At 28.1% G+C, this 18,180-nt stretch overlaps 1 protein-coding gene across 1 annotated transcript in view; it reads right to left on the reverse strand.

Moving 5' to 3' along the window:
• Window positions 1-614: 614 nt before the first annotated feature.
• Window positions 615-18,180, reverse strand: part of LOC111641814 (integrator complex subunit 13-like) — a 38,239-nt gene continuing 20,673 nt past the window's right edge. Inside the window, exons 9-17 of the mRNA XM_023388085.1 lie at window positions 17,838-17,939; window positions 17,644-17,733; window positions 11,462-11,650; window positions 10,380-10,558; window positions 3,039-3,196; window positions 2,660-2,932; window positions 1,527-1,760; window positions 1,363-1,409; window positions 615-736 (exon numbers count right to left, since the gene is read on the reverse strand). Of these exons, the coding sequence (XP_023243853.1) occupies window positions 1,397-1,409; window positions 1,527-1,760; window positions 2,660-2,932; window positions 3,039-3,196; window positions 10,380-10,558; window positions 11,462-11,650; window positions 17,644-17,733; window positions 17,838-17,939 (1,238 nt within the window). The 3' untranslated portion in view covers window positions 615-736; window positions 1,363-1,396. The remainder of the gene's footprint in view (window positions 737-1,362; window positions 1,410-1,526; window positions 1,761-2,659; window positions 2,933-3,038; window positions 3,197-10,379; window positions 10,559-11,461; window positions 11,651-17,643; window positions 17,734-17,837; window positions 17,940-18,180) is intronic.

Raw genomic sequence — 18,180 nt, forward strand, 5'->3', positions numbered from 1 at the left:
ATTTTATATACGTTAAAAAAATGGTAGACTCTTTTACTCGATCTCGCCCTTCACCTTATCGTCGACCCCCAATCACCTCTCCTTACACTCGCCTGACATCATATCCTGACCATTGAACGGGAGCCTTACACCCCCGTATTCGCATTTATATCAACAGAGCAATCCCCTATTTTGTGTCTTCAACTCTATATTGTTAATACATCAATGAAATTTGTTGTAAGTACATTAAATTTTTGTGATAGCACACATGAATATTCAATATCAAATATAATTTATATAAGTTTTAATGCTTCTTTAGATTAAAAAAAATTAATTTTTTTAATCTAAAGAATTATGAAATACTTTCTAACTGATATCCAAACATTTCATTTTGTAATTATATAGCCTATATTCATTAAGAGTTTCCAATGAAAACAAGTATTTCAAATTCTGTTTGAAAAATATTGCCCAAAATAGCTAATGTACAAATGTACGTTTGAAGTTTTTTCTTATAAAATAAAATATAATGGAATTGTATTATTTTACATGAACTTGATTCTGAAGCAAAACTTAAAGCTAAAATTTAAGAAATACATAACTAAAGTTTATTATTTATGTGAATAAATTTTTATCATTGTCAACTGTACATATGATGATATTTTATGACAGATATAAAAATATTTACAAAATCATTCTAAAAAATGGCTTCTATTTCTTAAACATATATACAGTTCTTATAAATTTATAAGGCAGTCATCTGAAAAAAGAATAAAGATTAGTTATTTTAATATAAAAGGATATCAATTATTTGAAGAGTTATGCCTTAGCTAATACATAATTACTGGTTTTCTTCATATAATAGTCGCAGATACTATTTTAACAGCATATTTTCTCTGCAGTTGCAATTATATTATTCTCTGCATTTTTAGGAAAGTTACTTCCTTTGTACATACCCATTTGATGTCTATTATTAATTAATAAATATTTAAATATATATTTATAAAAGTTTTAATTTTTTAAAAACAAACTATATTAAAAATAGTAAGTGATATTTTTCTTTTTAATGAGTGTTATAGAGTGATAATTGAAAGTATTTATAAAAAAATTTTTGATTGAAGAAAAATTTCAGGAAAGTCTAGATTCTTTGGTTTTTGCAAATTCCTAGTTTTCCAATTTAAAAAAGAATTTATATCATAATATATTTTATATAAAGCTAGTAAACATAATATTTCAAACAGATCTGATAACTGTTGTTTTAAAAAATCAACTTTTTAAATTTTGATTATAATTAAACAGTTTAATTAGCAAAAGTAACTTACAACATTTTATTAAAGAATTTAAATATATATATATATATATAAATTATAAACATTAAACACTTACTTAAACACTGATCAAAAAACATTCTTTAATAGCATCAATCACTGTTGCTAGAATAAAAATTAAATAATGTATATTAAAATGTAATTTTATAAAAAAACATCAAAGATTAAATTACCAAAATCAATTATTAATCTTAAAAATAAACCTTTATTTTATAATTTTACCTTTCAGTATTTAGATTAGTGTATAACTTTGCAATTCCATTATTGCTGTTAATTCTTCCAGCAAATTCAACATGATGTTTTGAATGTTCACTATTAATTCTATTCGTCCACAAAGATAATAATGACTGTGGTCCAGATAACTTATTTCGAAACATATCTACTGAAGATTTGGATTTCTTCCATGGTGGAAATTTAAATCTATCATCATCATCTCTATCAACTGCTGAAGAAAAACTAAAACAAAAAATATCATCATTATTATTATTCAAATTAATGTTATTCACAAAAACTTTGAATTTAAATTTTTGCAAAAACTTCCAAAAAAAAAATCTGAATTCTTTACAAAAATAGCCAATAAAATAATCATAATGATATATTTGAAAACAACTATAATTAAATGTTGCTTACTATATATTTTATGCTTATTTTTTATTAAATTTTCATTGACATCTTTTATTTTAATTGTCAGTTATATTAAGTTTTTGTTAATATTTTATAATTTTAGTACTCATTTATATTTTTAATTTACAAATACAATAAAAAAAGGAATATTAAACAAATCTGTTAGACTATTAAAAGAATTACCCTATGTCAGAGATGGCAAACTGTGGCACATTGAAGAAATCATCTGGCACGTAACATATTATATGATTTCGGTTTATCATCTTTTTCAAACAGGTTCTTTATATTTACTCTAATTACAACATATTATTTTATTTATTTAAATATAGTTTTTTAAAACTCTTTTTGCCCTGTGGGCACTAAGAGGGCTTTTTTATTTAGCAAACTCCAAATGGAACAGCCGGGTGGTGAAGAATGAATCACCACCTGAAAATTTTCTCGGGTTTTGATCTCAGGTCCACAAGAGCGATAAGCTACCACTTTGACCGCTCGGCCATTTGGCCAAATTTAAATACAGTTACTAGAAGTCTAAAACTTCTGCATGCATAAACATTTTTAAAGAAAAGTATGCTTAATATGCTTACTATGTGGCATGCAGACTCATAAAGGTTTGCCATCCCTACCCTATGTGATAGTGTATATATAAACTTTTTAAATTTGAATAATCTCTCCAAAACTAGAGGTTGATTTATATAAAATGTAAACTTCTAGCTCAGTGTATAGATATATACCTTTCTCCACAACCAAATTCTGTTTCAGTAAGAAGACAACTGTCAGATTTTTCTTCTTTAATAAATAATTTTTCTGTTTTTTTTATTGGCAATGGATTTGTATTTGTTGATGAATTTCCTCCACTTAGTTTATCTCTTGAATTATTCTCACTTTCACTTCCTGGCTTCCTACATTCTATTAAACAATCTAAAATACTACGATGTTCTGCTGTGCTACAGTAAAGACGAACAAAAGTTTCAAGCTCATTCCACATTACACGATATTGCTCTTCCCTACAAAAAAATTAATATTAGTTTAAACAAATCTGCATAATTAATATTAACAGGAAATAAATAATATAAATATGATTATTAGAACAAGACAATAAATTAAAAATACCTTTTAGGACCTTTTCCTCTGGTACCAATGGTAGGTACTGGTAATGATGTGCCTTTGCTTTCCATTCCAACCAATTGATAAATAATTTTTTTACATTCTATAACTTCATCTTCTGTTAAAGTTGACTTTGTTACCAGAGTCAATAATGGATTCAATTGCTAAATAAATAAATCAAAAATATCACATTTAGTGTTTTCATCAAAATGAATAAAATAAAATCATTTTAACTACTGTATAAGATTTCATCTTAAATTTATAATATAAATTAAATGCAGATATATATTCCAAAATAAAACACTCATGATTACTATAATACATCAGCAACTCATTTTAAGCATGTAATCAAAAGGTTGCTAAGGATTTTTTTAAAAAATTGGAAATTTTTAACAATTACTACTAGATATACAGTAAATACTTGTATCTTGTAACTTTGAAGGTTTTATTTTTATTCACATGAAAGAAAAAATAAATAATTAGGAATTAAATCTGTTTTCACAAGAATTATTAATAGTTTTTTATCCCTCTATCAAAATATAACTTTAATTCAATATAATTCCATCTATACATTCATAAATATGAATGAATGCTTATCTGATTTTGAAACATCACGAATTTAAAATATTGTTTTAATTATAACAGTCTTCTCAAAACTACTGGAGTGAGTAAATAAACAATCACAAACAAAACATTTTTTAACCAGTAATTGAACTTTAATGTAACTTCCAAACATTTTCGGCCTTCAAGTCCTGCCTCAGGTAATGAACTAAACTGACTTCCCAAACTGGAATGTTAGAATGTTGTTGTTCGACTTTGAATATATCAAATTCAAACATGCGGACCATCCAGAACACCAGATTAATTAGGCAGGCCTTTCAACAGACCATATTCATTACCTGGAGGCTTTCAAAATTTATAAAGCCAACTTGAAAGGCAACTGTATTAACTTTAAAGATTGCAAGACAATGGCGCATGCGTAGAAGTACCTGTACAAGAAATTTGAACAAAGCCAATCAGCTGCACGAATTTAATATATTCAAAGTTTAAAGTCGAACAACATTGTTCTAACGTTCCAGTTTGGGAAGTCAGTTTAGTTCATTACCTGAGGCAGGACTTGGTGAAGGCTGAAAATGTTCGGAAGTTACATTAAAGTTCAATTACTGGTTAAAAAAGGATTTGTTTGTGATTGTTTATTGTTATAATTATTTGAAATTATATCTAGAATAAATTATAACCATCGTATAACTTTCACTAAGAAAGTTATAAAATTTTAGTCCTATGTTTCTTGAGAAATATCATAATCCATATTGACAAGAAACAAAGATTTGTCTTTGTTAATTTCAATTTTTGTTTTAAATCATATAAATGTTTATTTTTGTTATTATTATGTTTATACAGAAATTCTTAATTATTTTATTTTCAGTTATAATTTATCTTTGAATGATATCAATTTCGAATGTTCAATTTAAAATTACCGACCGTCTGATACGCAATGAAATATTTTATTTCTCATAAAATCCTATGTTTATGTGTGTTAGCAATCTGGTATGTAATAAAAGCTTATGTTTCCACAAGTAATCTGTCATAGATTAGAAGTGGAAACAAACTTTTATTACATTTAAGTAGAAACGGAAAAGGAAACATCATTTTTATAATCCCGGAAAACATTTCTAATTAGAAAAAATAATATTTTTTCGAACTATGAATCCGTTTCCTTCCTTTATTAAATTACACTTAATTAAACGTATAATATTAGTATATAAATCTTATTTGTTTAAATAAAAAGCTATAATAATTTACGTGTTGTGTGTTTGTTGAGATATTGCCACCCAATACAGGACTAATCTAACAACGGGGAGTGCCTTCCGGGAGGATTTTCTATGTGAGATTGGCCCTTATTTAGGTATTAGACACGTGAAGAAAATCCGGAAAATCTCACAGGCGTGAATTTCGGTCCAACACATACAAAACGTTGGTGTTGGANTTAAAATTATTGTATATATATATTAGATGTATAATAAATGATTCTTATGCATGATTAAATTTACTAAGGTGTAAAAAAGATGCTTAAAAGTGATACCATATAAATCTTTTATATTTAATTTTAAATCCAAAATTTGTAATCTTATCTGAATATTTAGTTATCCACAGTAGCCTCAGTCTACATTACCTCAGTTAGTTGGGATTCTAGTATACATAAAGTTATTTTATTTATAACAGTATTTTTATTGAGTTTTTTTTATATATTTTTTGATGATGCTTAATTGTAATTTTATTTTGCCAAGGAAAAAAGTTATTAAATCACTTTTATAAAATAGTTAGCTGAAATCAAAATATGAATGGATTTGATTCATTTGATCTGATGCACAGAAATGAGAGAATTCAATCTGTTGGATTTTAAAACTTAATAAGCTCATGAATATAATAAAGCTTATATATAAAACTTTCAATTTTATGTATTCTTTTTTTTGCTTGAAGATAACATTTAATATGTCAAAAGTACTTGCATTTAATTCAGCAAATGAATAAATATAACACTGAAAGACAGTACAATTTCTTCCTGTTGGATTTTTTGCTGGACCAAACCAATGAAGTCACGTGTTCAGTATTTGAAAAATAATGGCAGCTAATAGACATCTGAACTAAAGTCATAGCCAATAGCCTTTCTTCATAGTTCTAAATCAAATTTCTCAGATAAACAAAATTTTCAAAACTACTTTCTTTTCTACCTTTGCTACTTGTCAAGACTTTTCAATGAAATTATAGTGAATGTGCCAATTCATTATTCCCTTCTAGATAAAATTGCATGACATTATTAATTCAATTCAAAATTCTAGAACAGTCTGACACAGACAAAAATGGCAAATGACCATACATTCAGAACTGCACACATTTTGTTCAAACAGGCTGACCACTTCAAATTTCATTTGATCAGTTTTTGCTGATGTCTACTTTTGGCCTATTAATGACCACAGCATTAGCCTATCGTATTCAAATTCTTTCACTTTACACCCACCAGCCATCAGACAAAATTTCCTATTTATGCAAGAAACCTGATAACAACCAGATGGAAACTATTTACTCTAGCAAACAATTCTATCAAAGCCAGGGCTGTGGAGTTGCGTAAAAATCTACCGACTCCAACTCCGACTCTTCCTTACCATCCGACTCCGTTTCATATACATAACAAGTTGGTAAGTAAAAGAAAGTCGGAGTTGGCGGATTTTTTGACAACTCCGACTAAAACACCAAAACTCCATGACTCCGACTCCACAGCCCTGATCAAAGCTTATAAAGCTGAATGTTTTTGGAAACTAACTTATGTCCTTCCCAACAGTCAAACCTTGGTTATCAATGTCTCACTTTTCAAAGAAATCAGTTCACAAACAGAATTTCAAACTCATATTTGCACTGGTTGCCATATGATAACTTGGTTACCAAACAAGTTACTTGGCAAGAGCCAGCCACAGATTAGAGAGAGACAGATGGTTAACTCCCTATATTTCCTGTGTTAAAGAAAGTCAATGGCCTGACCAATCAACGACAGGACTACTGATTCAGAAGTTAATGGTATTGAGATTGCATTGTGTCATTAGGTGTCAAGATACAAATCATCAATGAAATTACTATTACTATTTAAATTAGATTTCAATGCACATGTGAGAAAGATACTACCATTTTTTGGTACACATCACATTTCAATATCAATCAAATTGTTTAATATAAAATTATAGTTCTAACACAGCAGAACCTCAATTATCAGTCCCATTTAACCAGAGGTTTTGCATTATCTGAGGCAAACTTTTCTTATACTGTAATTCATAAAAGCTTTGAATGTATAAATACAGCACTACTTTTAACCTCAACTGTTTTGAGTGATTCTTAAAATTATTGTATATATATATTAGATGTATAATAAATGATTCTTATGCATGATTAAATTTACTAAGGTGTAAAAAAGATGCTTAAAAGTGATACCATATAAATCTTTTATATTTAATTTTAAATCCAAAATTTGTAATCTTATCTGAATATTTAGTTATCCACAGTAGCCTCAGTCTACATTACCTCAGTTAGTTGGGATTCTAGTATACATAAAGTTATTTTATTTATAACAGTATTTTTATTGAGTTTTTTTTATATATTTTTTGATGATGCTTAATTGTAATTTTATTTTGCCAAGGAAAAAAGTTATTAAATCACTTTTATAAAATAGTTAGCTGAAATCAAAATATGAATGGNTATATATAATATTTTACACTGCATTTGTAGGCATTTTTATGCATGAAATGCAGCTAAAATTGTAAAAAAGGGCTTTATTTTGGAAGGTCAGGAATGGAATAATCTATTTTATATTTTTTTTTACAGGAAAATTTGTTTCAATTAAAAAAAAAAGAAAGAAAAGGTTTTAGAACAACTTCAACTTTTAGGAACGAATTACATTCAAAAATCTTTGTTTGACTGTACAAAGTTTAATAGAAATAGTTCAGATGTTCTCACAATACTCAGACAATAGACAGCCATGAATGCAATTACATATATATTACACTAGCTTACCCATCGCGCATTGCTGCGATCTCAGAAGAAAGGAAATTCAAGCAAACTCGTTATGATAAAATTCAATTTACATTTTATTATTTTTATTGAATCTATTTCTATACACAAACCATAGAAGAGGAATTTACTATATCAAGAATGTCTGATTAGTACATTGTACTTGTAATGGAAATTAATGCATTTAATTTTTCCTTGATTGGTTATCATGCAATTTTGAAAGTGAAAGTGACATTATTCAGTATTTTTATTAGATTAAAAAATTAGGGCTATGAATTAGAGCTTTATTTTTATCTGTCAAGATAACAAAAAAGAATTAATGATTTGTATCAAAAAGTCATTAATGGTTAACCTACTCAGCCTTGATTAATAAACTTTATGTGAGATCCGGAATTTTGGTGACAGAAATATCGCTCTTTTATTAACAAAATTGTTAATTAATTAAACTTTCGTTTATGTAACGCCCTGGTAGAAAAAACGATCTTGCCCGGGATTGTGTAAACTTTCCGGTCATAACTAGCAACATCCATTGTTCTTTGCAGAACTTGCATCTCATCTTGCAAGAAGGTTGACAGTTAGCATCCAAATTTTGTCATTTATTTAGATCCCCGGAACACCTATAACCCCTAACCTATGTACATCCGATCACGTGGTGGAAATTCCCCACTAAAACGGATAAAAGGCCGTTCTTACCCCCTCTCAGGGGAGTCTATTACCGAACGCAGGATTAACAACATCGCGCCGATCTTCCGAATCAGCCGAATTCCGGTCCCTGATGAATCTCGAATTAAATGAGCGCTTAAGTCGCGATTTTATATAATTTGTGCCGTATTTGTGGATTATTCCTTGGATCGATATTTTAAAGGCATCCACGTTCAGAATCGTCAAAGTGGACGGCTATAAGAGGTATGAAAGCACTGTGAAACTCTCTCTGTCGTATAGAAACTTTAGGTCGGTATAGAGCTTTGTGTAGTTTTTGTCATTTTGCCTATTCTTAATTAATTGTTATNAAGAAATTAAGAAATTTATTTAAATTAATTAAAACGTTCATATATATAATATATAATATTATATAAATAATCAATTTTTAATTATTGTATTTACTAAATAAGATTGATTTATATATGTTCCAAATCTGATTTTTTTTTAAGAATACATTTTGAAAATTAAGATTCCAACCAAGTAGTTTTCTTAAAAATCAAAAAAATGATTTAGATGATTTACCTGCTTTATTTTTATTAGTACAAAATTAATCAATAATTAAATGAATATTTCAATAGAAATAAACAATCATCATCTCTTAATTTAATAAATAATTAAAATTAAAAGATGATCATACCATAGTTATATTTGAGCTAAATATTAATACAAAGCTGAATCTGGCATATTCTCCATCTTCTCTGCAGTACTACTAAGTGTTTGGTGTTAATTGGTATCATTACAATTTTCTACAGATTTAAATTAAGCAGATAAAGTTAATTTAAGCAAACTATTTTTATGTTGATTGTGATAACTCCAATGATTCTGCCATATGGTCTCTCTTTTTTCCTAGTTTCCATCTGCTTTATAATCTACATTTTAATTTCTAAAAATATCAATTTAAGTTTTGAGACACTGTGCACATTATATTATACTATTAGCCCAAGACGCCCCCTAGTGGGAGTTCTTTACAAATTTCCACGAGGCACAGTTCCTTTGACTTTTTTGTTTCTATCAATATGTTCTACAGCTCCGGCCTGTAAACCTCGATTGTAAATGTATCTGCCATTTTTTCAACAAATTTCATGTGAGTCAATGCGCGATGTTAACCGAGTCACGGGATGTCATAAACGTGTGGCACAAGGTTAATCAAGACATATAATAAGGCAAGGCAAGGCATATAATAATTATTTATACCATTCCGTGGTATAAATAATAAATTTGTATCAATAATAAATTCCTATTACAAATAAAAATAATTTATTGTTAATTTAAAATCTTCACTAGGGTGCCTCTAATGTCCGTTATCATACCGTTACACTGACAGACGGATACCCGTTGAATGGGTTATATATATAGATTGGTTTATAATACTAAAAACTGAAAAATCACTAAGCACTTACACTTAAACTTTGCATCCTACTTACATGCTACAACAACAAAAAATGGTTCTTTGGTCATGGGAATACCTGATGAGAGTACCAAAGTGATGTAGTGTATGTACTGTACATTAGTCTTTTATACTGTTTTGTTATAAAGGAGCTTTGTTTCCAGAGAATCTGCTAACTGATGTACAATTGTATCATATAGTGTTTATTTGTTTGTGAAAATGTCACAAAGATTAATATTATTTAAATTCTCAAAGAAAAAATCCAAATGTTTTGGTCACCAGTAATGGCCATAGCAGATAATCGAAATGAAAATTTTTTTGAATGATGAAATATGAAAAACACATGACTTATGTGGTTTTTCTTTGAGGATTTAAATTATGAAAACAAAAAAAAAAAAAATAGTTATTAAGAAAGTGACCATTCAAAAGAGATTGTTCTATTTTTTCCAAAACTAAAAACTAAGACTATTATTTAGCCTTAGAATGAATAACTGTCTACATACAGAGTTCTTCATCCAAAATATTTCTTATTTTCCAGATATACTTTAATTTATTATTATTATAAATATGATACAAGTAATATAAGGAATATTTTATTTGCACATTTTATATAATGAAACTTATGATTACAATAACTAAAAATACCAACTATTAATGCACTGATTCTATCAAAAGAAAATTTAAAATAAAATTAATCTCACATTAATTCTGTAATCTGTAACTCTGCCACCACAACCTTCACTTATTGAGGGAGGATCTTCTAAAATTGATCTACTTGTACCTAAAGTATGGATAAATATTTCTCCACCATGACTGGCCAGCATATGAGAGAGAACTTTTGTACCAGTTTTGCGTGGCATTTCCAACATAACAGCACGTCCTATTGAAGATACATTAAAAATTTATCAGTTGTTTTAATTATTATTGTATTATTTATCTTCTTTGTTAAATAAAAGATTTCTAATTTGTAAAGATCTCAGAAAATTTAATATTATATATTTACATTTATAACAAAGATTTTATCATCAATTAGAGTAATGTACTTTAATTAATTGCATGTTACTGTATAAACCATGTATTGATATATTCTTCAAAAAATAATTTATAAAATTTCCTTATTCAAATTGCTAGATATTTTAAGGCAGATTAAATTAATAACTTATGTGTTGCTAAATTTAGTTATAAAACTAAAACAGAAATACAGTGGAACCTCACTTAATGAGTACCTTGCATAATGAGTAATTCGCATAATGAGCAAAACAAATTGTAAAAAATGACTCACTTAACAAGTGACGTTTCACATAACCAGTGACAAGGAGAGGGGAAGTCCCAGATTGTGCGCATGATCTATCAGTCTGCGTTTAGCACTTGTTCCACTAGCATCTTAGTGTCGCTTGTGATCACACATATCACGTATAAACATCAACAACCATAGCCCGTTATATAATAAACACACCAAACAATATGCCAAATTCTTGGGCTATGTAAAGGCTATAATTAAATATTAGAAATTAATTAATTTGACTAGAGATAGGCAGTTATGCTGCCTTCTCATATTAAATTTAATGACCAATTCCAAATTAAATTTTAAAAATGCCTAAATTAAAAATTATTTATTTATAATTATTAAATTTAATATGAGATGGCAGCATAACTGCCTATCTCTAGTCAAATTAATTTNTATTTTATTTGCACATTTTATATAATGAAACTTATGATTACAATAACTAAAAATACCAACTATTAATGCACTGATTCTATCAAAAGAAAATTTAAAATAAAATTAATCTCACATTAATTCTGTAATCTGTAACTCTGCCACCACAACCTTCACTTATTGAGGGAGGATCTTCTAAAATTGATCTACTTGTACCTAAAGTATGGATAAATATTTCTCCACCATGACTGGCCAGCATATGAGAGAGAACTTTTGTACCAGTTTTGCGTGGCATTTCCAACATAACAGCACGTCCTATTGAAGATACATTAAAAATTTATCAGTTGTTTTAATTATTATTGTATTATTTATCTTCTTTGTTAAATAAAAGATTTCTAATTTGTAAAGATCTCAGAAAATTTAATATTATATATTTACATTTATAACAAAGATTTTATCATCAATTAGAGTAATGTACTTTAATTAATTGCATGTTACTGTATAAACCATGTATTGATATATTCTTCAAAAAATAATTTATAAAATTTCCTTATTCAAATTGCTAGATATTTTAAGGCAGATTAAATTAATAACTTATGTGTTGCTAAATTTAGTTATAAAACTAAAACAGAAATACAGTGGAACCTCACTTAATGAGTACCTTGCATAATGAGTAATTCGCATAATGAGCAAAACAAATTGTAAAAAATGACTCACTTAACAAGTGACGTTTCACATAACCAGTGACAAGGAGAGGGGAAGTCCCAGATTGTGCGCATGATCTATCAGTCTGCGTTTAGCACTTGTTCCACTAGCATCTTAGTGTCGCTTGTGATCACACATATCACGTATAAACATCAACAACCATAGCCCGTTATATAATAAACACACCAAACAATATGCCAAATTCTTGGGCTATGTAAAGGCTATAATTAAATATTAGAAATTAATTAATTTGACTAGAGATAGGCAGTTATGCTGCCTTCTCATATTAAATTTAATGACCAATTCCAAATTAAATTTTAAAAATGCCTAAATTAAAAATTATTTATTTATAATTATTAAATTTAATATGAGATGGCAGCATAACTGCCTATCTCTAGTCAAATTAATAATTTTCTAATATTTAATTATAGTCTTTACATAGCACAAGAATTTGGCATATCATTTGGCATGTTTATCAGACATATTATCTGTGATTTTTCTTGTTTCCTGCAAATCGAATTTGCATTCCAGGTTGATTCATTTCGTGTTAGAAGAAAAGATAGTGATGATTCATGCTCCTTAATAATGTATATTGTATAATTTTTTCTTAATAAATGTTAGACATAAAATATTTGGATATTTTTTTGGCATGGAACACATAATCGTATTTTACATGAATTTATATGGGAAAAATTGTTTCGCATTATAAGTATGATTCTGAAACGAATTATGCTTGTTCCACTGTATTATGTATTTACAAAAATAAATGCCAATAAATTCTAATAAAAATTTTCATTGAATTCTAGTATTTTGTTGTTATATTTTAATTTATTTCATTAAAATTCTAGACTCTGTTAAGTTTATAAGGTAAGTATTAGATAAATATAAAATTTGTTGAATTTAGAAGAATGAAAAATATTAACAAACCTAGAAACAGAAATTTTTATAAAATGAAATTATAATGTTTTATTCTGATTTCTATTTCTAATTTCATTTTATAAAAAATTATTATAGAATTAACTTTAATTAAATTAAGAATATTTAACTCTGTTTTAATACTGGAAAAATTTTTATGAAAATTTTACATATTAAATTTTATTTTGATTGACAGTTCTCAGTTCAGTATATTTTGTACTACTTAGAAAAAGTAATGCTTGTCAATTAAATATTAAACTCTGCTTCCTTTAAAACACTTAATAAACCTTTAACACCTTCTAACACTGAGAATATTTTATTTAAACATTATGCTTGTCTCTTGAAATTTAGACTGTTTTCTATTTTCAAATGTTACAATATAAACAGTAAAACAACATAGTATTTAAAATTGAAGTATTTTCATTGATATTTATATCATCATCTATACCAGAGGTTCCCAACTTATTTTTATCATGAAACCCCTTTCACCTTAATAAAAAATATTGGAACCCTGCAAATATCAACAAATTAAAGCATACTGGGTAAACCATCAAAATACACCTTAAGTTGCTGAGATAATTTATTAAAGTTAAACTAAGTGGGGTTGTAGAAGATATCTTACAAAAACATACAATTAGGAATCAAGAAAAATTATATTGGCATTACAACAAGAAGTTTGGGAGTCAGGCTTAAAGAACACAAATATAATGTCAAGAAAGGATCCAACACTACAGTTATGACAAGTGCTAAAAAAATTGAAATTTTTAGAAGCAAACTAGAAGATACATGCATCAATGCAAGGAACACTGAAAATTTACAGTCTGCATAGAAATACATGGTTAAGAAGTTTCCTAAGAATACCTAAATTATGCTTATTTTATGTTTTTTCATATTCCAGTTTTTTATAATTATATCTTAATATTTTTCAATTACTGTTTTATTTAAGGTTTATTATTATATTTTGTTTTCTTTTATTTATATATATATATATATATATATGTAGTCTGTTTTTTTCCAACCTCTGATGGTCCATGAAACAAAGACAAGTGTAAATAAAAAAATGAATTTACAGTGGAACCTCAATATACGACCTTAATTCATTCCTGGTGTTTGGGCTTATACCGAACCAACCTTTCCCGTAAGAAGTAATGTAAAAATGATTAATCCGTTCTCATGTAAAAAAAATATCTGGCTTTAAACACCTCGCTTTCTTGGCTAGTTCCTGCTTGATTTTTCATGAGATCAGGATGTATCTTTTTAGCTTTCTTGCAAATAATTGCTTCTGATATGCTGTTGCCGGCACACTGTTTTTCAGTTGTCCAAAGCAAAAGCAATTTCTCGACATGATCTAATGTCTTCGATCTATGTTTAGAAATTGATTTAACCCCTTTCGCAACATTAGCAGATTTAATAATGTCTTTATTTTTCATGATTGTCGATATCGTCATTCTCGGAATACGGTATGCAAGAGTTAAATCTTGAACACGCGTGCCACCTTCATATTTCTCAACAATCTCTTTTTTCAGTTCCATTGTGATTTTAGTCACTTTTTTATTTTTCTGTTGCCTTTTTTGCAATTCATGATTAATAAAAATAATAACATTTTACTTACAAATTAAAATAAAAAGAAATTTAACAAAGTTATAAACTGTGGCACAGTGAACGTCTAGTCTGGTCTAGTACACCGATAGTGCTACTTGTTCATAGATGGTGCGTATAATTGAATTAAGTCGTATACCAAACAGAAGTCGTATACCGAGCAAAATTTGTTTCGTCCAAACAGGACGTATTCCGAATTGGACATATTCTAAAGCAGACGTATACTGAGGTACCACTGTATTACCAAAAATTAGGCACAAACATGGTTACTTTTCGACATATTCAGCATGAAGATCAAGGAATTTGTGTATCTGTGGACGAGCTTCGAAATCCCCTTTTCATAGAATGTTGCCACCAGTGACTTGAGATGGGCCTTAACATTGTTTTGAAAATCGTCATTAGTCTCAAACCTCTGTCCTCCTAGCCACATTTTTAGTTCAGGAAAGAGGTGGAAGTCACTTGGCACTAAATTGGGGCTGTACACTGGGTGTTTAAAAAGTTCCAAGCTAGATGGAAGTCTGAAAGGTGGACGTCTTCATACCTTTAATGTGTGAACACTTCTACCTCTTTCCTGAACTAAAAACTTGGCTAGCAGGGTAGAGGTTTGAGACTAATGATGATCTTCAAAACAATGTTAAGGCCCGTCTCAATCACTGGCGGAAACATTCTATGAAGAGAGGATTTCAAAGCTCGTCCACAGATAAACAAATGTCTCAATCTTCACGGTAACCATGGTCAAAAAGTAACCATGTTTGTACCTAACTTATGGTAATAAATTCATTTTATTATTTACACTTGTCTTTGTTTTATGGACCATCGGAAATTGAAAAAACTGTCCTCATATATATAATTTTTTTGTTATTTTATTATCTTCCATTATTTTTTGTATTTAAATTTGTGTATTCTATTTTGGAACACTGATGTTCTAATCTTCTCCTTTAACCTGAAGATGGCCTATTGAATAGGCTGAAAACATTAGTTTAGCTTTAATAAATTATCTCAGCAACTTAAGGTGTATTTTAATGGTCTACTAATTACTTGCTGAGTGTGTTTTGTTCATTGCATACTGGGTAGCCACTTTACATTAAAATCAAAACCAAAAATAAAATTACAATTAAAAATAAAATCAAATTTAATTAATTAAAATTGAAATCAAATTAATTGAAAATTACAATAATAATTTTTAAAAACCATTTAAAAGTTGTTTTGAAATTTTCAAATTGTAAATAAAATTTACAAATATAAACACCAACAGAAACCTGATACTAAGCAAATATACACCCACAACTGCCATAAATGGTCAAATTATAATTTGGATATAATGATTGTAGATTGGAAATGAATTTGACACTAGAGAGAGGCGTTAGGCACCATCTCACATTAAAATTAATAATTATAATTTTTGATTAAATAATTCAGATTAAACTGGAAGAAACGAATTGGCTTGAAGCAGGACTTGAACCCACAACTCCTGCTTACTGTACGGATGCATTGCCAGTTACACTACCCAGACCTCGGGTCCAATCTCTTCTTCCAATACATATAAGCTTAAGATACACCCATTGTTGGTTATTACGGTGCTGACTGGGGTGCATTCAGCGTCCTCATCCAGGAACATCCACTCAAGGCACTCAGTCAGCCATCACAAACTTGGCAAGGCATACATATACAAATATAAACACCAAAAGAAACCTGATACTAAGCAAATATACACCCACAACTGCATAAATAATCAGGCTATAATTTGGATAAATTTAAAAATTAAATTTATTTTTAAATTTACGTTATTTGTGTGCACTGGTGAAAGAACATTTTACTTTTAATATATTTACAGATTTAACAATTGTATTTTTATCTATATATTAAATCCTTTTTAAGGTTTTATGATTTTTATGATTTTTTGAATGATTTTCTAGCTTTAGTTTGTTTTACTGTTTTTATGGTCTCCATTACCTTGTTAAACCGTATATGATGATTTCAGTTTGTTCCATTACCAATAAATTGGTTCCCACTGTTTATAAAGCTATAAATAACTTTAGCATGTATATACAGTAGAGCATCGATTATCTGACCCCTGATGTACTGTCACCTTGGTTAACCGACTGCATTCTAGTCGGCAAATTCAAATGTCCGCTAGTGATGTGGCACTACAATATTTGGCTATGTCTTGGCTACTTTAATATTATTTTTACGTGTTTTAGCTGGCAACACTCATTCGACCATGAAAGGGAGCCAGTATTTAAACGAGGCTTAATTTTCTAATTTTTAACGATACAATAGCGACGATTATTATTTTAAAAAATTTTTGTTAGGCTTAACATCGATGAAAATTCAACGCAAAGTAGGTTAATAGCGATATACTAATATACTAATTACATGGGATATAATAATATACTACACTGATAATGGATTTTTTCATACTTTTTGGTTATCCGACTTTTCAATTATCCGACCAACCCCAGTCCCCAATTGAGTCAGATAACCGATGCTCTACTGTAGTCTCAAATGGAGTCCTCATATCATCATACAAGGACTTGATCCAAGACTACAGTAATTACACCTCACATCCCAAATCTGCATTGGAACATTCATACATCATTAGATTTAATGGATTTTATTGTGGAACACCAAATTTTTATTAGCAGAACCCTAGGGTCCATGAAACACAAGTTGTGAATCCCTGATCCATATCATAATCATCATCATCAAAGAAGAACCTACATTTTAAAAACAACTTATTATAAAATTTAGATCAGGAAAAAAAATCAAATTAAACGAACAAATACTTAAAAATTAATATTACTATGTAAATTTAGGAAGTATACTTTTCAATTTAAAACTTATATATATTTGTTTAAAATGTCTAATTAGAGGATAGACATGTTACATGATTAATCAATCACAATATGAATTGCTTCAGAAATAAAAATATTTTAACTAAAATAAATTAAATTTTAAAAGAAATGAAGAAATAATTAATTTTTTAATTATTTATTGATATTAATGAAAATATTAATAAAATTATATATATTATAAATAATTTATTTAAAATTTTAACATTTAAATGTTACTAATAATATAATTTGTACCATTTAATAAAAAATTTGTAAGGCAAGATGATGGTCTGCTATTTACATCAACAGGAGTTATGCGATATGAACCAGTACAATACTGAAGTTCTGAAAAATATTTCAATAATACAGGAATTTATAAATATAAAAAAGTTGAGCTACAAAATATTTCATATGATAGATTTAAAACTAAAGTCTATAGAGAAACTTACCAACTGCACTGGATCGAGGAGTACACCATTTTAATGTCACTGTTTCATACACTTGGCCTTCTTTAACTGTACTTACATGAATTCCTTCGGTATTTACAAGGCCTACATAAATATAAATATTAGTAAAAATTAATAAGTACTCATAAATACATTTTAAGATAATTTTATTTTTTCTACTAACAGTAATATCTATTACTTCAATGGTATAATGTCACAATCTGTTTTTTCAAGAATTAAAACTCAATACAGTGGGTGATCAATTAACAAACATAATCTGTTTCAAGACTTTGTTCACTATCCGAATCATTTGTTAACCGATTATTGATTTACCATTGGTTTTAAT

Source organism: Centruroides sculpturatus, unplaced genomic scaffold (assembly GCF_000671375.1).
Source record: "Centruroides sculpturatus isolate CEXI.00-Female unplaced genomic scaffold, Cexi_2.0 scaffold59, whole genome shotgun sequence".
Taxonomy (NCBI): domain Eukaryota; kingdom Metazoa; phylum Arthropoda; class Arachnida; order Scorpiones; family Buthidae; genus Centruroides; species Centruroides sculpturatus.